At 41.5% G+C, this 25,432-nt stretch overlaps 1 protein-coding gene across 23 annotated transcripts in view; it reads left to right on the forward strand.

The window, feature by feature from the left end:
- Celf2 (CUGBP Elav-like family member 2) overlaps positions 1-25,432 on the forward strand; it is a 788,139-nt gene that overhangs the window by 703,796 nt on the left and 58,911 nt on the right. For all 23 annotated transcript variants that reach the window (XM_048812770.1, XM_048812760.1, XM_048812761.1 and 20 more), the window contains 5 exons: positions 164-212; positions 8,343-8,477; positions 16,934-17,013; positions 21,075-21,233; positions 24,383-24,446. In XM_048812770.1, coding sequence (XP_048668727.1) covers positions 164-212; positions 8,343-8,477; positions 16,934-17,013; positions 21,075-21,233; positions 24,383-24,446 — 487 coding nt within the window. The remainder of the gene's footprint in view (positions 1-163; positions 213-8,342; positions 8,478-16,933; positions 17,014-21,074; positions 21,234-24,382; positions 24,447-25,432) is intronic.

Below are 25,432 nucleotides of genomic sequence, written 5' to 3' on the forward strand. Positions count from 1 at the left end.
CACCACATTTAAAAAAAAAAATAAAGGCATTGTGTTGTGTCCATCTACACCTAAAAAATGAATATTTTAAAAAAAGAATAATAACATTGAATTGTATCAGATGTTATAGACTGCTTTTACAGTTGTTCAATCTGTCTTTACTTTCTCACTTTTGTATTTTTAGATGCATCATCCCATTCAGATGAAACCTGCAGATAGTGAAAAGTCAAACGGTAGGTGGTAACCAACTGTCTCCTTTAATAATATCTGCTTCTTTAAGTTAAAAAGTCAGATGGGGAAGGGAGGAGCCAATCCCAGCAGCTTTATTCCTCAGGAAGGTGGAGCTCATTGCTCCAGGAGACTTCCACGGTGGTCAGCACATCTGGAGGAATGCACACTCCAGTTCCTAATCTTATTTATCTCTGTTGTAAAGACTTCTGCAAGATTGCTATAAGGGGTCCCTCTGCTTGGGGGCATGCCCTTTGTGATGGTTTTTGTGGCATTTGGCACTTACTCAGTATCTTTCCCGATGCAACATAGGGAGCCCAATGGGTGGCAGATGGCATGAGTGGGGAAGGAATTGCCCATTAAAAATTAAGCAACTTTTTAATTTTTTTGTCTTTTCTGTTTGTTCCTCTTTAACTATCTTATTGCAGTCTTCTCTAAATTATACCAATACATTTGCAGCAGAATTCTGTCTGCTGATTAAATAAAGGTACACTTGCTGTAAAAAAAAAAAAATATATATATATATATATATATATACACACACACATTTGATGAGAGATCCATGAATAATTGGGATTTGCCTCTCCAAGACCCTAGAGGGTTGATAGCCCACATTTCTGTCTTAAGTTTTTGCTTCCATTTCTACAAACCTTCTGTCCCTGTTTTGTTCTTTTAATTTACTGAAATGTATGTTAAAAGAATCATCTACCTTCTTAGACCACAGAGCTCCTGTGTTCCACAAGACTGACATAATCAGCACCGTTTCCTTCCACCAGCCAGTTTTGTACCTCATTAATTAGTAATCAGGGCAGAAGCCACGCACTTAGAGATCTACATATCTGCAAATGTAAATTATGATTGGGCTCTAAATCTCTCCACAAGGTATTTCTTTGCTAATTGTAGCACATCCATTTTCTGGCTTCTTCACAGAATAGAATGTTTTGAAGGAGCTTCCAGCCCTTGGTTTGTCGCATCTTCCCCCTCTTGGGGAGTGGACTCAAGTGCCTCCACCCACTGTCTTCTGAGCCCTGTGCTTTGAGTAGTGTGCATTCCCTTTTTTTCCCTGCACTGCTTTGGCCATGGCCATGGCCCTTAGTGCCAGAGGTCTGAGCCCTGATGTTGCTTTGCTTGGAGATCATGATCAAGTCGCTCCATTTCCTCATTCAGCAGTCATCCCTTGACCACTTCCTGTGTGCTGGGCGTGTTGCTAGGGGCTGGGGGTGCAGCAGTGAATTTGAAGAAGGGACTACTTCAAGAGACTATGTCCCTGACCTTATGGAACATGCATGTGGCCTACTGGTTCACGTACATGAAACTTTGAATCTTCTCATTCATACATTGAGAATGGTGGTAACGAGCTCACGTAGGTTGGATTCCACCCCCTCCTTCCAGAGACTTAGGTGAAATATTTGTAATATTCCTGGTGATAGATCCCTTCCATAAAATGCTGTTTATTGTTATCACCTGGAGATATCCCCTGGCTTTATATGGCTCTTGGCTGAACATGGTACCTACATAGAAGGCCGTTTCCTGTGTGGATTCCTGGGAGCTCCTTTGCCCCAAGGGACCTGCCTGCAGCTTGCTGTCTTTACTGGTAAATGGGAGAGATGAATCTCGAGTTTGTGGGATGAATCCCATCAGAGCTGGTCTTCTCAGAACTTCTGGCCCCCAAGAGATGGTCCCTGTCCTTTGGCCCCATAATTTTCTAAACTATGTCAGGACAAGGGCCATGGAATGAAAGTCTCTGAGAAAGGGTCTGCCTTACTTCTGAGCCTGGGGTTGTATTCATGACAACATGAAGCAACTTCTTCTGTACTTTCTGCTGTGCCTGTGCACAGCCTGGCTGAGGACTCCCGTCCACTCCAAGCTGCCTGGAGTTCTGAGTGTTTTGTTGCTCTAGCTGTGAAGGGGATACTCTGGACACAGGGAATAACATTTGCTTTGGGTCTAGAACCACAGCAACAGAATAAATCCAGCATGTTATAAGTGCCTCCAGTCTTTTGTGATCTCGAAAGCCAAGGAGCACTAGGCACCATTACTGCTAGGTTAGGAAAGTACCTGAAAGTGTCCCTTGATGGAAAGCAGCATTAGGGTAGCAGGCAAGAACTGTTTCCAGAAGTCTGAGTTCGACTCCTGGCTCTGTGATTGTTAGCCATGTCCTTGGGCAAGTCACTTGACCTCACTTGGCCTCAACGACTTCACCAGAGTGAAGTATGAACTCTTGGGTCATGCCTGCCTTACAAGGTTGTTTGAGAGTTCCCCAAGTTGACATCTACAAAAATCTTAGCATAATACCTGGCACATGGTGAATATCCAGGGTGCTGCATTACACTAAATTAACAGCATAATTCCACTAGCCAAGGGAGATGTTTTGGTGTGTTCTAAGTGACAGCTGCTGACATGTCTGGACTTAGGCCATTCATCCCACATGATGACCTATATATAACAAGAACCCCCCAAACCTTGCAGTGGGACCAGTTCTCCCTTTGCTTTGTAGGATGATCTCCATTTTCTGAATTTTTAGTTAGAAAAGCCAAAAGGTATAAATGAACTGAAAGCTACATTTCAAGGGTTCCGCCTTACAGAGGCTCAAATGGAACCACACCTTGAACACACATGAACAGGTTTCATGATTCTCTTTGGCTCTGATTTAGGAATCAGAAGAAATGTATAATTTTCTAAAGCAAGTGATAAAAGCTGCAGCCCTTTCTGATTCCACAAGGCATTTTTGACAGGTAAGCATAGTTTGAAAAGCTCAAAGAGCACAAAGATTTCTTTGGCTCGGATGCTCTAAATAGCTCCTGTAGCTGTGAAAGAAGTATAACGAGCTCTAATTGCACTTTTATTGAGTTTGCTGACATTTATGCACAGCACAAAGGACTCATCACAGTTAGATAGTTACTGTCTTCATTATCTGTGTTCAGATTTCTGAAACTTTGTTATTTGCTGAGCAAGAAAGGGCCGCTAATCACAGATCAATTAGTGATGGACAAATGAATTCCAGAAAGCAATCACCCTTTGAAGCCCATATCCATCTAGAGATTCTGATAAAGGGAACCTCTGTGGTGTGAGCCCAGAAATGTTAGGTTGATCTTGGATCAGCCCTATACTGCCAGATTCTACTGAATGGACTTCCTAAGTCTCCAGGGCTTCTCATAGCCTGCTCTCTCAGTTGGCTCTGATTTAAGCTGCAGCCTCTAGCACATTCTTACAAACTCACCACATTTTGCTTTCCACCCTTATGCTTCTACTGTGCCAGGTGTCCAAAAGAAAAGCAAAAATCCAATTCTAAATAAGGTGTTGGGACCGTTAAGAAGAGCACATTGAAATATCCAATTATCAGTAGACTCCACCTTTTTTGCTGTTTCTTCATTTTTGTTTTATTTTAATTGAAGAAAACTGAGTGATGGGTGTGGATTTGAGGAGGGCGTGGATTTAGCACAAACATAATTACTGTTTCTGTGAGTCCCTATACAGCTATATATATATCATCCAGCTTTGCTATACAGTAGATTGTACCAGCTGTGCAAGACTTTAATGCAGTTGCTAAAGCCAATCTCAACAGTGAGGGATGAAGGAGCATGGAGGTTGCCTCAGGTCCCATGCCTGGGTCTCTGACTGGAGCCAGTGTTGACTTGGGCCGTGCTTCTTTGAGAACAGGATTGTTACCACTCAGCAGACAGAGCATCTAAATCCACCCTGCTTTAACCTTCCAACCTCACGACTTGTCAAGAGTCCTTGAGGCCTAGGATCGAGAAATACTATTTAAGACCACTGTCTCTCTTTCTCAAGGCCTCCCAAACCTCCAGTATCCGTGCATCCAGTTCAAAGCCAGCCTGAGTCCAGATAACTAAATATTGCCGGGGAAGGGTAAAGACCCGAAAGCCTCCATTAAAAACAGGATCACAGGGGGCTTCCGTCCAGTCACTTTCTGATTTTACTGGAAGATAAAGAAATAATTTTGAAATTCAAAGTGGAGAGACTCACAGATTTGGAGGCAGTAATTAAATGCCATATGTTAGCACTAACACATTGAAAAGTTGTTAATTAATTCAGGCAGCCCCGAATCCAGGTGTGACTTTGACAGATTGTGCACCAGGGTGTTAGCACAGACTTACAATTAGTGATTTTTTTTAAAAAATGAAGTTTCTATTCCCCTAACTTTAAAAAGTCACCCTTATACTTAAAATGTTAACCCTTTCTCACTGTGCCATGGGGAAGGACTTCCAGGTGACCACTGGTGTGGAACCCTTCCTGTTCTGCCATTGTTAGGGGTGATGGAGCCCCCAATACCTAGAGATATGTCCCTGTGCTCCTTCAGTGGCTGTCCTAGAGGAAGTAACTGTTCCCCTAGGGGCAGGGAATTTACCTTTTCATTGTTTGGGTTTTTTTTTTCCCTTTTAATTCCCCTAAAATACCTGGCAGAATATTACAAATACAGTAGGTTTGGTTAAGTAATCCATATCCTAATAGATTAAAAGAAATAATTGAGACACTTATTGCCCATGAATATTTAGGAAAAACTCACCAGCAAAATCATCAAAAAAACGATGAAAAATTTAAGTGAATTCAAGATATTTATGCTTATTTAAAATGTTTAAATGTTTACAAAGCTGTTAGGGATCTTTAGAATGGGAATCCTGGGAATAAATTTTATGAATACATTTTTCCTGGAAAACTGGAAAAATTCTGTGGAGAGAAAAGCAGAATATAATTGGTCATAGCCATTTTTCTATTAAAGCAAACGTGGCCCAACAAAAAAGCCCAGAGCAACTTGGGCAACTAGAAGATTGTGAATGTCCAGCTTCTTTTATGTATGCTCATGAGCCCACCTGTGCAGAGAAGGAATTTAGCCTTTAGATTAGCATATACATGGGATGACATGGGTTTCCTTTTTTTCTCCCTAATCCGAGGCCTCACACATGCTAGGCAAGTGTTCTATCACTGAGCCACAAATTCGCCCAGTACTTGTTTTTTAAAATGAGACTTGTCTTCCTCCTCACTGCCTGGCTGAGGTTATCCTTAGTGATGGCTGGGAAGTTAGGAATCCCTCATAAGTGCTTTCCATATTCTTAATATTCATCTTAGGAAAAAATCATTTTTAGCTTAGGAGCCGCATGTTTAATTTACTATAACATCACCCTGGAGCTCAAACCTGTGAATTGTTTTAGTTAAACACCGCAATTATAAGTTTACCAGTCAAACCAGGGACCAAATGAGAATTTTTCATTTGCTTTTATTTAAAAGAACTAAAATCAGATTCTTCAAGGTAAGAAGAAATACATCAGGACTTTTTTTTGTTTGTTTGTCTGTTTTAAATGTCATGAAGACACAGGGCATAGTTTCATGGGGATGAGAGTCCAGAGGTGAGAGGGAAGAAGTAGTAAGAACTGCAAACTAGAAGTCTTTCCCTCCCTCCTCTGCCCCAATTCGGCCAGTTCTACCTATCTCCTCAAGCACGTCCTACATGGCACAGTCCTCATGTGTGGAGTCCAGGCATCATAGCATGCTGACCTTGGAGCCTACAAAGTCTCCTTCATAAAGAAAGCTCCTGTGGGGCATATGGTGTTTCTAAAGCTTAGCTTGCCCTCGACTACTTGGCTTCTGCCAGTTCACAGTAGACCATTGGTACTTCACTTACTCTAAAGGTAGAAAAAAGTATTTCACTGGAAAAAAAAATTTTATGTAAATAAGGGGAGTCAGGTTCTAAACAGCCTCTCTCCCAAGAATCAGAACCCATCACCTCCTTAGCTCGTGTCTCCTTTGCATCTCCAACAGGAGCAATGAACTTTGACTGTCTGGTTGCTTCCTATCCCTTCAGCACCTACTCTACAGATGAAGCCGGAGCCAGTGCGTATTGTACTCAAGTCAGGCTGCTTTCCTCCATCCACCTCAAAGACAGTCTCGGTACCTTATTCTCCCAGCCCCTGCTAGTCTATCCAGACCCTGCCTGTGCTTCTCGGGGTCTAGTTTGAATGGACCTTCAAAGAGCCCTAACATTTCTCAGTTATCTTAGGAGCTATCACAGGTATGGAGAGACTGGGTGGAAGGGATTCTGCATACCATTCTGGTGTCGCCATCATCCCCAGCCCAAATGCTTCTGTCAATCCAAGCATATAGCTGGGCTGCCATGTTCATTGCTCATGTTTGAGATGCAAAGGAGATATGAGCTACAGAGAAGGCATTCTCTACAGTGCTTAGGAAAAAAGAATAGAATATATTCATTTTATGAATGACAGGACTGAGGTCCTAGAAGTCAGGTAGTCCCCAAGGTCTCCAAGGTTGCACATCAAGTTTAATGGCAGCACTGGAACTAGAACCTTCATCTCCCAGTCACAGCCGCTGCTGCTCTCTTTAAGTCTCATCTGCTCCCTCTGAACTTAGAAGAAACACAGGAGAGGGAAGAGGGCACTGGGCCAGGCGTAGGAAACTGGGTTATGGTCCAGAATAGACTGACCCTAGGCAAGACCTTTCCCCCTGCCAAGGCCTCAGGGATCTGTCTTGGAGACAGACAAGACAAAATGTCTCTTGTGTCTCCTGTGACAAAGAACATGTAGCTGTTTCATTTAGGGTCTAGGTTCACCAGAGTTATACTAGTTACGTGGGACTTTTATCAACATTTCCTTGATAACACTAGCCCCCTTGGGGCCTTTGTGGTCACACGTATCTTTAGCTGAGTACTGGACAGCACAGTTGTGGGACTCCTGGGTCACTGCTGAGCGTTCAGCCAGAGAGAGCAGCTTCAGCGTGGTCCACCAAGTCACACCACTGTCCCATGAACAGACCTCCCAAGGGACCACACCACGTATTTTAACTTGGGTTCCAGAAGCAACCGGCCCCCATAAGTCTAGAGTAAATATTTATTGGTTAAGTGAAAATGAGATACTGTCCAGGTAAGAACTATAAAAAACAGAAATAAAAGCCAATTGAATAGCAGTGACGTAATTATGACTCGGGTTCAGAACAAAGGTTTGTGCACAGCACCTTGGGACAGCACCCTTCCCCTAGGCCAGGGTTCTCCGTGGTCTGAGGGTGCCTGGCTAGCCTTTTTTCATTCTTCTTTTTTTTTTTTTTAATTGAAATGAAGCAATGGAAAATAAGCAGGACTTCTCCCCATAGGCTTCTATGATGCCCTAAAAAAAGGTCTGTCTCCTAAAAAAGCCTCCACGCATTGTCCTGAAATGAGTTATAACCCTGCCTTTCAGGGTAAATGTAGGTCACATGTCCTGAGGACAAGCGTGGAGATTTTCAGGAAAATTTCCCAGATCATCTGAAGTAAAACTTGCCTCATCTTTCCCCTGTCACATTCCCATTTGCACATCTTGTCATGATCCCCAAATGCATCTCTCTGTCCCTCAAGAATCCTTCTTTCAAGTGGCTGGAATAGTGGCAGTCCTTTCTCCCTCTTCTTTCATCAAGGTTTCCCATCATGGACCATCAAGGTGATTCTCGGGTAGCAGTTGCCTGTTCTTTTCTCTCCTTGCTAGAATGGCTTCCCAGGTGTGGAACCTAGTTAGCACTCCACAGTCCCTGCCATGGGCGGGACTGTCCTAGACTGCAGAGAAGCAGGACTCTAGGATCTCTTCTTTTTCTCCACATCAGTGAGGACTAAGGTTTTAGAAACGGGGTGGGGGGGGGAATGTTTTCTTCCCTTAGAGTCTTTGTTGATGAAGTTCCATGTATTGATTCACAGCATTTGCTCCTGCTGTTTTCCCTCTCCTGACCTTTATCTTTCCCTGTCATTAGAGTTAAAAAAAAAATCTACGAAAACCCCAAACTAAAATCTGCATCCAAAAACGTCTCTGTGAAATGCGTGGCGTTTAGCAGTTACATCGTAATCCTAGCCAACACCTGGTGTTTGTGAAAGGGACCTCCCAGGGTTCTGAGCCCTAAGAAGATATCTGTATTAGCAAGAGCAGGCTTGCGGAGAGGTGAAGCATTTGAGAGGGCAAGGTGAAGGGACAGTCCAGATGAGGTGCAGGGTGGAGGAAGAAGACAAGCTGGGGTTTTGACTTAGCCTTAGGACTGTGATCCATCTCGCCTGGCAGGGTCCTGGTTTGCTGTAGTAGTGAAGCATTGATTACAAGAAAAAAAGATGAAATGGGCTTTTCTCATTCATTATTTTCATCTCCTAGCCGTGGAAGACAGAAAACTGTTCATAGGAATGGTTTCGAAGAAATGTAATGAGAACGATATCAGAGTGATGTTTTCTCCATTTGGCCAGATCGAAGAATGCCGGATTCTCCGGGGACCCGACGGGCTGAGTCGAGGTGAGTGTGCCTTGTATGAAGCCTCTTTCCTTAAGTGCTAATTGGAGCTCTGTGTCACAGTCAAGATAGATGTAGGCACGGCGTACAGCAGGAGGTCACCCTGTAATACGTCCCATGTGATGAAGTTATCCAGCCTGAACTTTTTCACAGTAGCTGAAGTGATCACCTTTTACTTCCCAGGTAGAGAAGGTCTGAGTGCCAGCATATTAGTTCAGGTCATCACTGTCACAGGGGAAGCTGACGGGCTGCCCCGTTACTGCACATCCCTTTTCAACCTCAAATTGAAGTAGATTTTGAGGGGTGAGGAGATGTGGAGGGTGAGAACGGCTTTGTGTGTTTCCACCTTAGTCTTCTGGCTGGCTGCCTGTGCCTGAAGGAAACCGTAAGGGGATGTTCTTCTTAACAGCCATCCAAGCCAAGAAGCAGTGTCACTGCTCATGTGCAGGGCAGGACAGATACGGGCTTCGTGTAACTGGGTCTGTCCAAGGTTCAAAGAGTGAAGTCCCTGCAGTCCCCAGCCCAAGACAGAAAAATGCCTGTTCTGAAGAAGATTGTGGGCTCTCCTTTGCTACCATGATGGAAGTAAAAGCTGTGGCTGGGAGCCAGGATGAAGACCAGTGTTTTTGCAGCAACTCTAGGAAATAGCTGGAATTGGCCGTTCTCTTCCCACGTCTGCCTCCTCCTTGACAAGACCACACAAACCTCCTTCCCTCAACCACGCACGAAGGTTGACATGCGTGTTAACAGTTGTCTGACTGCAGGTTTCAGACCAATCTGACGTGGAATCCTATGTGCAAAACATTTTTCAGGGTTTTTTTGTTTGTTTGTTTGTTTTTAAGAAATCCCCATTTTTGAAACATGGGGAGGTTTTCCTTCTCTTCTCAGCACAGTTCCCAGTGCAGTTTCCATCGGGCACATTAGGAACTGTGTTCACTTTCAAGTTCTGCTTCTGGGCCATCAGTAGCACCCAAGCCACATGCAGAAAGAAAAAGTTGGGCCGTAAGTATAAGGTGCCAATGTTCCCCCATCTCACTAGTTTTACCTAATTCTAGCACCATGCGAGGAAGAACATTTGGGTTTTTGGTTTTTTGTTTTGTTTTGTTTTTTGACATAATGCTTCGTGATGTCAGCTGCTAGAATTGAGAATTGAAGGCCCAGAGAACAAAAGTTCTACCTACATCTACCTCCAGAGCCCCAAAATGGAGGTAGTCTAGAGGAAAACTAAGAGGAGGCAGAGCAGAACCCATATTTGGATCCCTGAATTTTCTTTGGAAGATGGCTTAAAGTGGGGGGATCAAAAAGGGCAGCAAGGAAATCGCAGTTTAGCATTCTGTGACACTTCTGAAATGCTGGTTATTTAACCCTCGCTTCAAAGAAGTGATTTTCTAAAAGCTGAACAGATATTAAATAGAATACCTAAATGGCAGATCCAGTGTCTGAGGCTCATCTGTACCTGTGGCTGCTGCCACTATCAACCAGAATCGTCCATCATTGTGATGGACACAGGCCAGGCCAACTCTTATCACACCTGGCCATCAGATTGTCCTGCTGTCGTTTTGTGCATGTAAACATCTCCATCCACACACTCAGGCAGACAATACCATGGGGCCGGGCACAGTGGCGCATGCCTGTAATCCCAGCAACTTGGGAGGCTGAGGCAGGAGAATCACAATTTCAAAGCTGGCCTCAGCAACTTAACAAGGCCCTAAGCAACTCAGCAAGACCATGTCTCTAAATAAAATATTTGAAAAGGGCTAGGGATGTTGCTTAGTGGTTAAGCACCCCTGGCTTCAATCCCCAACACACAAAATAAATAAATAAAAATAAAAAGAATACACTTTGAAGAGATAGTGTAGTGAGAGAGGAAGGATGTAGGAAAGACATGATGACGTTTTTGTGATCCTCTTTTTGCTGCTGGTTTAATTGGAATCCCTAGTCCCTGCTGCTATTATTCTCAGTCCCATGTTAGCATAGTGGCATTTTTCATTCCCCAATGTATAAAACATGGAGAAAGGACAAAAAGGGAGGCCCTTGAAGTAATCACAGTGAGAATTATGGCAGCTTAGAGCTCACTGACCCCAAGTTCCAGTCTGACACGACACGTGACCTTAGTTGATTCCTTTTCCTAGCTCTATTCCTCAGTTTCCCAAGTGTTATTAACGATAGCAGGAAAATCTCTGCCCTGCTCCTCTTGTAGAGAGTCACTGCTCGCAGGGGTGGTGGCCTCTGTCTAAACTTCACATCCACCTGGCTTAGAGAGCTAGGAGCTGAAGTGCTAGGCTCTGCTCGGCCCGGCCCATTGCACCTGGCTCCCATGTCACTGTGTCCCTCTGTCCTGTAGGTACAGGAATTATCAGCACTGCTGCCCCATGGCATTGAGAGCTCCCGGAGCACACATTAGCTCTTTCTGCACACAGGATTTGAAAGCAGCCACGACTTCCATGGGAAAGAGCAGGACACACGTATTTAAAAGGAGAATTTAGCTAATTTGATGTGCCATTTGGTTGATTAGCCAGCACTTGACACCAGAAGCAGCTTGTTTCTGAAACAAGTTGTGGGAGCCCACTCATCAATATTTTATGCAAATGCTGGCCCGATGTAAAGAGGAGAGTACCCCTCCCCGCTTCATTTTAACGGAAAAATAATTTTTGGTGAACTGATGAGAATTCCCTAATGGAAAAAAGAAAATACTCATTTATAACCATTTGTTCTGAAATATAAAGACAGACAGTGGTACTTTTTTTCAATTAGCGGGACCCGGGGACTCCTGGTTACAGGGGCCTGCTCCTGAATCAGTGTATTTGTTAAAAAGAACAATTCTCTTCGTGCTACTGTTTTGCTTTCATTAAAGAATTTCAGTTTTCAATCAAATATTGATAAGTGCCTCCCATTAACGGTGTCACAGATAAAGGGCACTCAGCATTTCTTTTTCCCAATGTCTATTGCTGGCTCCGCTATTTAGAAAATAAATGAATATTAAGCGACACAAGCTTGGCTGCTCTGAAAAGCACCTCCTGAAATCAAACCACGTTATAAACTATGCAGTAAGAAAGTTCTTAAATCAGAATATTTGGTTAGGAGGGTGAGGTGCAACCCGGTGGTTGCTCCTTTCCCTGCTTTTGTGCACTTCAACTGTAGCAATGGAAACAAAGGGAGCATTTAGCCTCACTGGCTCCCCTACGGGTTCAAGTGTCATTTCTTCGGGCACATCAGTAGTCTCAGCTCCTCCCTAGTATGCATTATGCTGAGGTTTCCCAGGCTTGCCGACTCTTATCCTCACTGCATCAGCATGGAGGACCAACAGGGCCCACAGATGTACCTGTCACACCCTGCTAGACCTTAAGTTAGAGTCACTGTCTTTTTCTAAAAGAAAATAATAATAATAACTATCATCTACACCTTGGACAGAAAGATTATTTTTAAAGTCCCATTGCTGGTCACCAGCCCCAGCCCCATCCCACCTTCCAGGGCAGCAATCTCAGGAAATGGTGGAGACTTGCTTCTCAAAAACCACTGAGCACCTGCCAAGCACATGAAGCTCCTCTTCGAGGTTAGGACTCCGCCCCACTTTAGACAATCTACCCACATCCAAGTAGGCATCTCCCTTGGGGGCGGTAACCCATTCTTTCTGCCCTCTCTTCTGTTTCTTCTGTTTTGGAAAATATGGTTTGTGGTGCTTTCAGGAAGCTTCATGATACTCAGACTCCTGTGCATGGCAGCGTGACCTCTCGAGGCCTGCTGCGGGGAACCTTCACTGCAAACACCAGCAGGAAACCACAGGCCCACCCATTAAACCCAAATGAGATGTTTGCTCACAAAAGCAAAACTCTGTTTCTAAACAAGTGTATTGGTCTGACATTGTCAGCTTAGCATGTTGATTTCCTAACGTATCCAAGTTCTCACCCATAATCCTACAGTCAGAATGGGCTGTCTAGGTACATCCTACAAGGTTTTCTGTACTATAGCCGTTGAATTATCTGTAATTATCTTCACTGTGGAGACAGTGAAGAAATTTATTTCATTTTTCATTCCCATAAACTGTAGTCAAATCTTCACTACCATTTAAGGTAACTTTCTGCTTGTTTAAGAATATTCCAGCTGTGTTTATGGTGTTCCAACATTCCCCTGCCAAAACCCTTGACAAATGAATTGGCAATATTTGCGGGGATGTTGGAGAGCACAGACTGGAGTTAGCCATTAAATCCTCATCTGTTTTTGTTGTATCTGATCAAGATGTTAGGACAGGGCTTTTGACCGCCCAAACATCTACACGGAGAAGACTCAGTTTTGATTATGTTAGCCCTGTCCACACAATACCTAAACATTCAGATATGTGGAAACTTTTTATCACATACCCCCTGGAGTATTGACTGCCTTTTGCCATCTTGTTCTGAATTCAATCTTCCAACCTTATCTCAGTGATGAGATCTTGCCAGCTATTAAGTAGGTTCAGGTGCCATAATGAAGGACATCTCCACACCAGTGTTAATAAACTAACCCAACACTGGGGCTGGTGCAGTGGAGGACTAATTTTTATGTCCCACTATTATGCTGATACCATGTGTTCAATCACCCTTGCCACGGCTACAATGATACAACAAGAAAAATCGACTGCATTAATGCCTTTGTTCAACTGACAGGGAATTAATAAACAAGTTTCCATAGGTTAAAATCTCTTCCCTGCTGCATAAGTTACGTTAAATTATGTTTCTTTCAGTTGAAATGTAGCAGGCTGCCACACCTTTTTCAAAGAAGTAGCAAAAAAAGCAAGGAGCCCTGACATTGCTTGTGCTTTTAAAAGTACCTATACTTTTTTGGGGGGAGGGGGTGTGAAGCAAGAATTCATAGTTCTGTAAAATTCTCTTACAGCTGAAAGAAATGGTAGAACACCTGAGTTAAGATACCCTTTCAAATGAAATGACAAGTATAATAGATGTGTTCCAGAATCTTCTCTGTGACAGGGCTACGTGCTTTCCTTAGACCCTGTCTGTAGGAGGAAATTACTTTGTGAAACCTTTCCCCAGTCAATCATCCATCTGTTTTAGCAGCAAGAAGGCAACCTCACCGAAATAAAAGGAATTCAACTCCTTTCATTCCTATTAGTAATCTCAAGGTAAATTAACAGGTTGGCCACATTTATAGGTGAATTTTATTTTTGTTTTTGCTGCTGTGTAATTGCATATTCACACAAATTCATACCCAAACCAAAAAAAAAGGAGAAAGAAAGAAAGAAAGAAAGAAAGAAAGAAAGAAAGAAAGAAAGAAAGAAAGAAAGAGAGAAATGCACCTTTGTTATTTTGAACTTGTACTTTTTACCCCCAGTCTGATTTCTCCAGCATTTTACTTGTCAGGGAATTGATGACTGAGCTAGTACACTCAACAGTCCAAAATAGCTAAGGGCCAACTCTACAGGATCAGGGTTATGTCCTCTCAAGACTCAGAAACCTCCACCACCCAGAAGAGAGGACCAATTTTGACTTACTTCTTTCCAATGGAAAACCATCCAGTTAGCTTGTGAGGAAAAGCCAGCAGCCAGTTACAATGGTAGAAGCTCACGTGACCCCATGTTCATAAAAAGCCACAGATTGGAGGCCTAATCCTAAAGCCATCACTGTGTTTTCAGCGGTGTTGAAAGGAAAATTAAAATCTATCCCTGGGACTACCGTGAACTCCTGTTTTAGTGAAATTACAAAGGTTAACAAGCCACTCTTCCAAGAAACATTTGGTTCTGAAGTTGCCCTTCGTCCAATGTGGCATAGTGAGTGCATTTTCAACATGTACTCCCACTTTATAAGTGACACGGTAATTTTTTCTCTTAAGTAATTGAGCAGAGCACACAAGTACAGAACTTGACAGAAGCCCCTAAGGAGACAGCTCCTCTCACTGCACCACTGCCAATAGAATAAAAAGGTTAAAGAAGTCATCAGATTTGTCAGATCAGTTTTTGGATGGGGTAAGGATTGTATAATGAGAAGCATCAGTCAAGTTTTTAATTGCAGGTTTCATAGAGAAAAGGGCAATGGTTCAAGTTTGTAGAGATTTAATTTTATTGTTCTATTGCTAATACTTTTCTTCTGAGACCTGCTAATTGCTTTATCTTTCTCACTAAGTTACTTACAAAAGTTCTGCTTGTATGAAATTGTGGAAAATGCATAAACTATGCCTTATTGATTCTTGTTGACATTTTACATGTTTTTAATGCATTTTTAACCTCCAATTGGAAACTGTCAGTTTGACCCATGTGCCTGGATAATAAGAGCAAATGAAGTGAATGTCACTATCTTTTTGACTATTAAAAGTAGAATTAGTCCAGGCTTCGCATGGTTTCAAATGTGTCTCCGTTAGATGATTTGCTTTCGCCTCCATTGTACTCTCAAGGCAAGAAGTAAAAAAAAAAAAAAAAGAGAAATCTCTTAGCATTATTTCCTCTGTATAATGTCGGTGATGATCATAACATTTTTGGAGAGAGATTACTTAGAAACAGATGGTAAATTTGAGACTATAATTTTAGACCTTCAGCATCGATATGGACGCCAGGAGAGGTACTGTCATCTGTCTCACACTCTATTACCCACATCGTCTAGATGCCTTAGAGAAGGCCACTAAATTGCTTTTATTGATGACAAAGGCTGCAGTCAGCCTAGGTACAGGCAGCATGTTTAAATAGTAAGCTTCGCCAGTACTCTCCTGTCAGAGAACTAGGAGACGGCTCACATCCATGGCAAGTAGACTTCATTCCGGCTTCTTCAGGCCCTCTTAATCGGGAGGTGAATGCAAGATGAATTTCCCACGTACAGAGAGTTTTTGTGTATGATTTTACAGTATGATGCAAAAAAGGAAAAAAAAATGCATTGACTTATTTTCATGACTGGATGTCATTGTGCGTTGGGGGTAGTGGGCAGGCACTGCTTTCTCTTAATACTGTTTGATTAAAAGGTGCTATGACAGTATTGACTTGATAATCTCACCAGGTACACATGCAGAGCAAAAGAAGAAAACATGTTTTATGGCTCACAAATTGATTTACATAAACCAAACAATCTGCTGGTTGTTTGAATGTAGAATGTTCTATTTTGCTTATTGGCCACAGGGGCAACAATCTCATATTGTTGATGCCAGATTTCTGCTTTCATGCATTCACTCTGAAATGACAATAGACTTCAGCCTCTCAGTGTTTAGATCTGCTTCATTTGGAAATCTTTTAAGTAGTAATAATAATAATGTTTTGAGGAAATTGAGTGGAACACTAAATTATTCTCTGATACCTAAGTTCAAACTGTGCAAGGCTAAAGAAGCTGAAAATCAATGCACTTTTAAAGTCATTAGAGATCATAAGTGAAATAAGTCTGTATTGCTTTAGCTAAGCTTTTAGTGTGCTGTGGTATTATTATAAAATCAGCCTGAATCTGCATTAATTTCACAGTCTTTTTCTCTAAGAAGCCCAAGGGTGTATGATGAATAAAATGTAAATTTCAGAAGGCAGTGTTTTTATTAGTGCAAAGGGCAATGAGCCGTGTAGTTGGAGCGGTGACCTGCATGGTGGCCAATGCCGCTTACAAGAAGCTGGAACTGGCACCATAGATTCTAGTTATTTAAGAGCACAGTAAAAATTAACATAGGAAGCTTTGCAGGTCTCAAAGTAGACATTCAGAGAAATGTGCATTGTCTTGTGTATGTTAGATTGTAGATCGAGTCTCTCAGATTTCAGAAAGTCACAACTTTGAAACACCATAAAGGTTTTCATACAAACAAATCCAATGCAGACTTTGTAATTTGACTTTATACACACTATTGAATATTCTCAGAGTAATAGTGCATTGGTTTTTGTTAATAATAAGTCATTTGTAATGGATTTGATATATTCATTTGCATTTGAATAGCATCAACTTATATTCTTATGTATTGATTTTTTTAACTGCCTAGAAGGAATTAGATATATTTATTTGCTGATATTTTGAACTCTTGAAATTTACTAGTTTGCCCTTGGTATGAGTATTTTCTTATTTACTTCTTAAAAATTAACAACAGAATTTGAAATACAAAGCCCTGATGTATGGATGCCCTCAGTGTCAAGATCCTTAGCCAAGGAGAAAATGGAAAATAGCAACATTTTATTTTGGCAAATGCAAAGTAGGTCTTGCTAATTTCAAACCCTGTGGCTGAAAAAAGAAACAAACAAAAAAAAAAGGAGTACCCAACTTCCTCCCCAAGTTGCCATTTAAAAAAAAAAAAAACTAAATAAATCTTTCTGCTTTGGTCAGATTAGCAAGTCAGCACTGAGAATAAAAAGCAAAATAAGATAAAACCAAAGAGAGAAGTTGTTTATTTTTATGTACTACTGAGAACAGTGTCGTCTTGTGGCAGTTCTCGTAGACTGTGTTGGTTTAACAAGCGTCCAACCCTTTTGTCTTGTTGTTTTTTGTCTTTCCTGCTCCCTGTCCCCTTGTTTCCCACAGGCTGTGCGTTTGTCACATTTTCTACAAGGGCAATGGCACAGAATGCAATCAAAGCCATGCATCAGTCTCAGACCATGGAGGTACTGTATCATCTGCCCTTTCTTTGTTTTCTTTGTGCAAATGATGGGGAATGGTAAAGCAATTCTCTCCTGTGTGGATTGTTCACATGACAATCACAGATTTAAACTTTCACCATCTTGCTTTTTATCCATTCATTTTCATCCTCCTCCTACTCTCCCTTCCTCCCTCTCTCTCCCTCTCCACCCCACTTTCCTCTCTGTCTCTGCTCTCTCTCTTCCTCTTCTCTCTGCATTTTCCCCCTAATGACTTGAAATGCATTTAGTAAAAACCTTCCACTTTCTCTACTGTTATCTTTTGAGCCTTGTATGGAGCAGCCCAGGTCCTGCAATATAGTCACTGGGCACTTTAAGCAAAGTGTCCTTCTGGACCTAAAAGATCAAATGCATCCCTTCCCCAGGGTTGGCGCGGGTGAAACAGCTACAGCCCCCACCCACAGAGCTGCTTGCCCTGTACTAAGTCAAAAGGTTCTCTTTTCAATGCAGGACCAACCTACCTGTAATTTAGTCAGATAAAATTCTGGTTTTGCATGTTAAGAATGGTGGAGAAAGTTAATACTTCTCCCACTTCACAGCGTGATGCTAATTTTTGAGAGTCCCCAGAAAAAAATTAGATTGGTCTCCATACTTAAAGATGAGCAATAGCAAAGAAACCTTTATGAAGGCTCAAATTTGATCTCTTAATGAGATGAGAGTGACTTTAAGGAAAGATAAACACTCTGGTGTGGATGCATACCTACAAATGTAGATAGATGGCTCTGTATTTTAGTCTGTGATTTGGGTCATGGCCTTTCTAAATTTTGCACAAAAGCATTCCAAGAGTGATATGCCGTTACTTATTCTGTACTGTCTGATAGAATCATTTGGGAGTGCATGTTCTGCTGTGTTCTGTACACTGTATCTTTGTGTGTGGGTGATCTCTGGAGGTGGTGGCCTTGTGGTATTATCTGAAGCTATGTTTTTTTCATTTTTTGAAAACAAAAAAAGATATTTTCAATTTTATTTAATGTGCAAAAAAAATATTAAATTGTTCGAGCTTCTTTTGTGCTCCCATTTTGTTGGGGCTTTATTTTTTTTGTTAGTTTTTGTTTGGTTTTTTTTTTTTGTTTTTTGTTTTTTTTTTTTTGCAATGCTGCACCTCCCAAAGCATGCTGGGAGCTAAGTGATCATCATGCGTCTTGTTTTGTGGGCAACTTTTTTGTAGTGAATCAAAAAGCGGGTGGCAAGGGGAAAGGAGTGTGCATGGCATTGTCATTAAGTGTTTACTGTACTTTTCTGAGTTGTGATATCAGCATTGCAAAGCCTACTGTCTTTTGAATATTCATTTTGACTTTGATATTCCTAACATCCTATATAATCGATGTGTTTTCCTTTCAGTGCAATGCATTTTTAAGACACTCCCTCCCCCCCTACCTGAAGGCAAGCTCAGGTGAAAATCGGCCATGATAGGAAATGATTAGCAGGATTTGAAATCTCTAGGAATCCAATCTTGTACAACATTGCGATCACATATGTGATAATGTTTTGGTTCCCCTTTTTCTCATAGGCCGCTCCATTATTGGGGATTTCCAGCTATTTTTCAACTTGGAGATTAAAGTGAAAGTGCTGTTAGGGGTAAAAAAAACATTACCTGAATTGATCTTTCATACATGTGTTTCATTCTTAATTATTTTTGTTTCCTGTAATTTAGGGACTTACACCCAATTTGGTCTCCCCTTAGTGAATTTTTTAACCTAAGTCCTTTCAGCTCTGTTAGAAACATTGCCATACCCTCCCTTCACTCAAGAATCCCCAAGTGATAATACAGAGAATATGGATGTGGCCTGGGTCTCCTGTGCTCCTCTAGGAGATCATAAGGCAGCACTGGACATGAACCAAAACGGAGGAACACAAGGCTTTCATACTGGAAAGATCCATTAGAGGGAATGGGGCCTATTTATTCTTAAGAAATCCTTTATCCTTTATCATTAATATATCTGTTGTTTTTAAAATTGGACATCAACGCTTAAACAAAAGGGCCCCCAGACACTTTAATTTTTAAAAATTGACATTTAAGTAGAAGATTAGGTGCTATGCAATTACATTATAAATACACATTTATATTTGTTTGGCTTTTTAACTAATCACATTATTTTCAGGACTCTGGCATACATCTTTAACCAAGATGTATTATTTAATTTAAAATGATGTGAATATTATAAGAATAAAGTCTTTCAAACACTTTTACATTGTACCTTCTCTCTCTCCACCTCCCTGCACTCTACCCCCCTTTTCTCTTTCATGATTTAAATGAGACATTTTAAAAGCCATAATCATTGGTTCTAATCTTCTGCCTTTATATCGCTTTTTTAGTATTTTAAGCAAGAAAAAAATAAGTGTACTATTAGGAGGGGATGCTGTTATTTGTTAGGGACACATTTAATACAACAGTAACACCTTTTTTTCCATGCAAAACCTTCTCTCTCTAATTTCCATTTTCAGAGTATTTTGCCCTCTGTAAAGTGACAAAGTGCCGGGGAAGGTGGCTCAGTGGTTGAGGCCAAGTGCAAGACCCTGGGTTCCATCCCTAGCACCACAAATAAATAAAATAAAATGACCAAGTGCTGAAATATAGAGCCGATTTTAAAAATGAAGTACAGATTTTTTTTAATGGTAGAAATGTTATTTTTAAGCAATTTACTGACACTTAACTTTCTGTACCGTGACTCTGCCTACCAGAGCTGAAGACTTCTTAAGCTGGAAGTTCACTAAAACACTCATCTCACATTTCTCACCACCCCCACCAATAACAGGCACCATGGTCTCATGCATTGACAGCTACATCCCAAGGTGATGGGGGAGGGAGGGGTATAAGCTTGTTTTCTAGAAGAAACAAAAATTACCTAAAAGGAAAGAAAAGGAAAAGATTATTTAAATAGAATATCACATTTCTAAGAGGAGAGAAAGGGGTCTGTCAGCATGCTGAGTTTCAATAAAAGTTTCTGTTTAATCCCTTGAGTAGAATTACTTCTTTTTACCTCAGCAAAATTTAACAGCTCTCACAGTGACGTAGTGTGCAGACAGGCCACACCAAGACCCAGAAAGAGCCAGGGAGGTAGGAGGCCCATTTCTGCTGCGTTCTTACCAAGTGGCAGCAGTTTCAAAGGTGCTTAGGAAAGAAGCATGGTGCTTGAGGTACTAGGCCAGTTATTTCCCCCAAAGAATGTGTCTGCCTCCAAAACAAAATCATCCTAGAATAGGGTCTTTGGCCATTTCTCGCTACCCCTGCTCTCTGCCTTTTCAAGGACATTAAAACTGAAAAAGCTGCTAGAAATGTGAGGTTCATCAGGGAAAGAAGCCACCCAGAATCCTCCTCCTGCCATTCATAACATCTCTCCTTTGACTAGAATGTGCTTCTGGTTCTGCTGGTTTGCAGTAGCTCTAGAGACTTTGGATAGAGAGATGAGACATGGGAGGAAGAAGAGAGGCCTTTCTGAAAACATGTGAACAGTTATTTTGGTCAGTGCCTATATTTTCTGAATATCTCCTTCCTTCCTTCATCCACATTCCTAAAATGAAACCCACTTCTCTGTTATTGTTGTTCAAACATATGAAACTAAAAATTGGAAGGAGTTTTTAGAAAAGATGAATGAGAGACATTCTTATTCCCATGACGATGCTGCCCCCTTGTCCTTTGCTCAGGTATAAACAGGCCGACACACAGAGGCAAGGCCATCTTTCAGACAGCCAGCCATGAAGCTTAGACATAGATCAGGTCTTTTTGTCTCAAAGGAGGTCCTGGAAGGCTGAAGGAAGATGCAGGAGGAGAGAAGGAGAGGCAGTATGAGGATCAGAGCAGGAAAGCAACCAGCAGATGCCCCAACGAAACCCAGGACAGGATCTGGAGTGTTCTATTGATAGTACTATTCAGAGAAGAAGAAGGAATATCAAACCATCTTTAAACCATCCCAGACCATTCCATGTGCTCTGAGTTGAGAGAGATAGATCCGGTGCTGACTGAGGGCCCCGAGAGGATGCGACCCAGCTGTAACTTCCTCTTCGCTTTCCAATGTGTCTGACCACAGGGCTGCTCTTCACCGATCGTGGTGAAGTTTGCTGATACCCAGAAGGACAAAGAGCAAAGGCGCCTCCAACAGCAGCTGGCACAGCAGATGCAGCAGCTCAACACTGCCACCTGGGGGAACCTGACAGGGCTGGGCGGACTTACCCCACAGTACCTGGCGGTAAGTGCTCCCCACCCAAGAGAGAAACACACCCTGCGATCCACGAAACCCCGTTGGCTACTGAGTATGCTCAAGAATTCATTTTCCATACATTTTGAGTCTCGAGAATTATTGAAACCACCAAGTATGCAGAATATTTTCCCAAGCTAAATTGGCTAGCATAAGAACGTGACCGATTTAGTCCTTGCCTAACATGCTGGGCAAAGTCCCCTGGGCTAGACTCCTACCCAGTATGTCAAGGCATCCTAAAACCTCGTGTTCTGAAAGAAGACACAGCATGCTTGATGGCCCATGAGCTAAGGATGTTGACTAGCTGGAAGGCTGATACCTGTCAGGACCTCTTCTGAGATCTCCTGGGACTTTGAGTCTGCATTTCAAGCCTTCCCAGTGGTCCCACCTTGAGTACATCAACTGTTTCCTACTTTCTCCTTGTGAAACCAGAGAAATAAGGTCCACTGCAGACCAAACAGACCCATTTCCCTTGGCCATTCCTTAGCATCCCTTCTTTCTAAACTTTTACTTTCTAAGAGTTTCCTCTGTTACTGTTTCACTTAGTCATTGTCTCTACTGAAATACAGTGGCCAGAATTTAAGCCACTTCCCTAGTAAGAGCTAAATGGGACAAAGTAGTGACCCCTAGTGGATTTAAAACATCTTCCTGGAGCCTGAGAGTGGCATTTGCAGTAACTGTGTCCAATGTGAGCTGGGAGGCATTGGATACTGCTAAATTATATTTTTACTCCAGCTGCTACAGAATGCTTCTCTCTCCATTTTTCTACTTTGGAGCCTAAATGTTAGACTTCACATTTATTAATTTAATTTCATATAGTGAGTCTGGGCCTTTTATTCCAGCCTCAAGAGAAAGAGAACAAACACGCAAGCACATACACACGACGTGTCCTAATTCTGTCATCTTACATTTTAACTATCCCTCTCAGGATTGGATCATCCATTAGCTTTACTTTCTAGCAGTAACTGCACTGTTTTCTAAGACAGTTACCTTGAAAAGGGAGAGTGTCCTATTTGTTGTAGAGATAAGGAAAGGGAGGCTCAGAGACTAAGTAGCTTTACCTTCTTACCCATCCACCCCCAGTGCCCAGAGGGGTCTGCAGTGGAACAGCTGTTGGTTAATGGATGAGATGCATGCTCTTCCTGTCTTCATCTGGTTTGTTAGCAAAAGCATTGACCAAGTTTATTGTCACCTTCTGGCCATTTCTCTATCTTATCCTTGAAGATACCATGAAAGATTTTGTCAGACATCTTGCTAAAATCTACATATGCTCTACTTAACAATTTGTGTTTTCACAAACTCATGCTGTTGGAATGTTTACAGTCCATCAGTTTGATTGTGTGGACCAGAACTCGTATCCAAGATTGATCCATGCCTGCCTTTTCATTGTTTGTGAGAGTCAAGCTTCCTGCTCTACCATTTCTGAGAACCAAGAGGCGAGGCAAGTGCCTGCCCTCAGGATTCCCATATGTCACTGCACTCCACAGTTCACAGAAATCTCTGGTGCATGTCTCTGTGACCACATCTGCAAATTATTTGCATACCTGAAAAAGAATTAATTTTAACATCATTTATAAAAATGCATTGTTATAAACTCTCTTTTCTCTCCTGATAGGCACAAATTCTTTCTTACCCGTGTTTGCTTTAACCCTTCCCTTTGAAAGTCCTGTCCTCTGAAAGGGCTCATGGCCTTTAAGGCATCCCCTGCCTCCATTGGGAGCCCAAATACTGGCCCTGGCTCACCAAAGATTACTTATCCATGGAAATAATCCTTGGTGTGTGTGACAGTCCAGGTATTTTCCCTTACCTCAACAGATGTTATTAATTTCTCAAAATGTCTTCAAAGCTAATTTAATTTTACACCTTTAAATTTTTTTTAAATATTTATTTTTAGGTTTTAGGTGGATACATACCTTTATATTTATGTGGTGCTGAAGATCGAACCCAGTGCCTCATGCATGCTAGGCAAGCGCTCTGCCACTGAGCCACAACCCAGGCCCTACAACTTTAATTTTTAAAAACATCTAATGTTTAAAAACACCATGCTTGGTGTTTTTACATCACTTAATACATTCTCATTTTTTAAAATTCATCCAACCATAGAATTTTTCTTATCAAATGGAAGAAATCTTTACTCTCCCATAGGAACATCAGTGTTCTATGTTGTTTCACACAGCTCCAAATATGTTCTGAAAGCTGTTTCTAATGCATCTTGGAATTTGTCCTGTTCCTCTTAAGCACATAGTTCCATAACAATATTCTAGTAGTAATTTGGTAAATCTTCATCTGTTGGTATGCAGGTACTTTGGAACATGAGAGGTAACTGTGTTCCATCCTCATAGTGTAACACCTGAACTAACCTACAGCTCAACTAAGTTGGATGGGAACTGGAACCTCATGCCTTAACCTGTAACACCCACTGATTCTATGTGACAGGAAAAAAAGGTGTTTTCAGGGGAAAACGCAGACTTTTTAACAACCATATTAATTTCTTTTTAAAAAGATTCTGATGTATAATGCATAGCTTCAATATATAGACAGGTAGCTAATTCCAAGTTTTGATAAATAATAGGTTCTCTCTGCCAGTGAAGACCATCTTAAAATGGCTGACCATTTTCTTGGCCATGTGGATGTGGCTGTATGTGTAAGAGTGTGACAGATACACTTATGTCTATAGTTATCATGATGATCTTCATGTTGGCCTAAGAGTCAGTAACCCAAGTGCTTCTGATAAGGGATAAAGAAAGCTGAACTGTGAAGAAAAGTAGAAGAGGAGGGGATGGACCTTGATTGACAGAGATGAGTTATGGTAACTACTAGACTACAGAGAGATATAATTAGTCATGCTATGTTGGTTTCAATAGATTTAACACCTGGTTGTTAAAAAGAGTAAATTGATTAATTGTTTTAAGGCAGCAGTGTTAGTGAGTTTCCCCAAGTGTCTATGTTTCTTAATAGAGATTAGACATTAATATGGATTTACAGCCCCAGCTCTGGGGACCTTCAGTCCATCAATTGCAGCAGTCGCAACCGGCCACATAAATGTAAAGGAAGCAGAGTTTGCTGGCAGTTTAATGAGGAAGTTACTTTGTCCTCATCTCTGCAATGTTCTGACTTGACATTTGTGTGTTCATTTGCAGCTTCTGCAGCAGGCCACCTCTTCCAGCAATCTGGGTGCATTCAGTGGCATTCAGCAAATGGCTGGTAAGTCCTGAAGCCTGTTTTTCCTTTTGACCATGCATTGTCTGGGGCAGAGAAAAGAAGCAGGGAACAAAAACAAAGACTTATTAGCTTTAAAATTAGAATCAGTTGCTCATAAGTGGTTCTTCTACTTTTTGCATTTCCTACCTACCCTTCCATGTGTGTAACAGTTATAAGGTGAGGGGGCTGAGAATTCCTCTATAGTAAGCTATATAGTCATTGTTTGTTGCTGTTGTTGTTATTTTAATAGGATTGATTACTGGAGGATTTCCAGCAAATTTCTATATCTAGTACAGCCAAAATGATTGACATACCTCTAACATTTTAATAATAGGCAGTCAATAAAAATGTTCTGACCTCCATAATGAAAGCCAAGATTGCAGTCCTATATTTGATACAGTTTGTAGTCCCTTGATAATGACAGACAATTAACAGGGTACCTTTTTTTTTTACTTTAGTACCCCAGTTGACAGAATTGTGCATCAGAAGCTTTTATGTAAAAGTATAATCTTTGTTCTCAAGAAAATCAAAGTGCGACTACATTTGAAAGGCAGCTCATTGAAGGATTCCTTTTCATAATGAGCTGTGCCAGTAGTTGCTGAGGCGCAGTGATTAGTGAAAGGTCATTCCTACTGTGTCACCGTCCATGCTGATACCCTACCTTTACACGGGGCCAGAGCAGGCAGCGTGTGCAAGAAATCAGAACACAGGTGCCCATTAACCTGCTGGGAGGAACAGTTAGGAAGCTTTTTCCTTGTTTGATTCCAAAAGAGTGGGAGGGGGGATAAGTAAAAGAACAGATTTTTGGCATATAGTGAAGCACAGTTTGCTTTTATCAAGGACACCCTGAATCAATGAAATGAAACCTCAGAGTGCTGCATAAAAGCCAGATTTCTTTACCTGTCACTGTGAAAACTCATTTTTATCACTTTTTTGTTGTTGTTCAAATGCATATTCTTGTTTTTTTTTTTTTTTTTTTTTTTTTGGTT

This window comes from Marmota marmota, unplaced genomic scaffold, assembly GCF_001458135.2.
Source record: "Marmota marmota marmota unplaced genomic scaffold, marMar, whole genome shotgun sequence".
Lineage (NCBI taxonomy): Eukaryota > Metazoa > Chordata > Mammalia > Rodentia > Sciuridae > Marmota > Marmota marmota.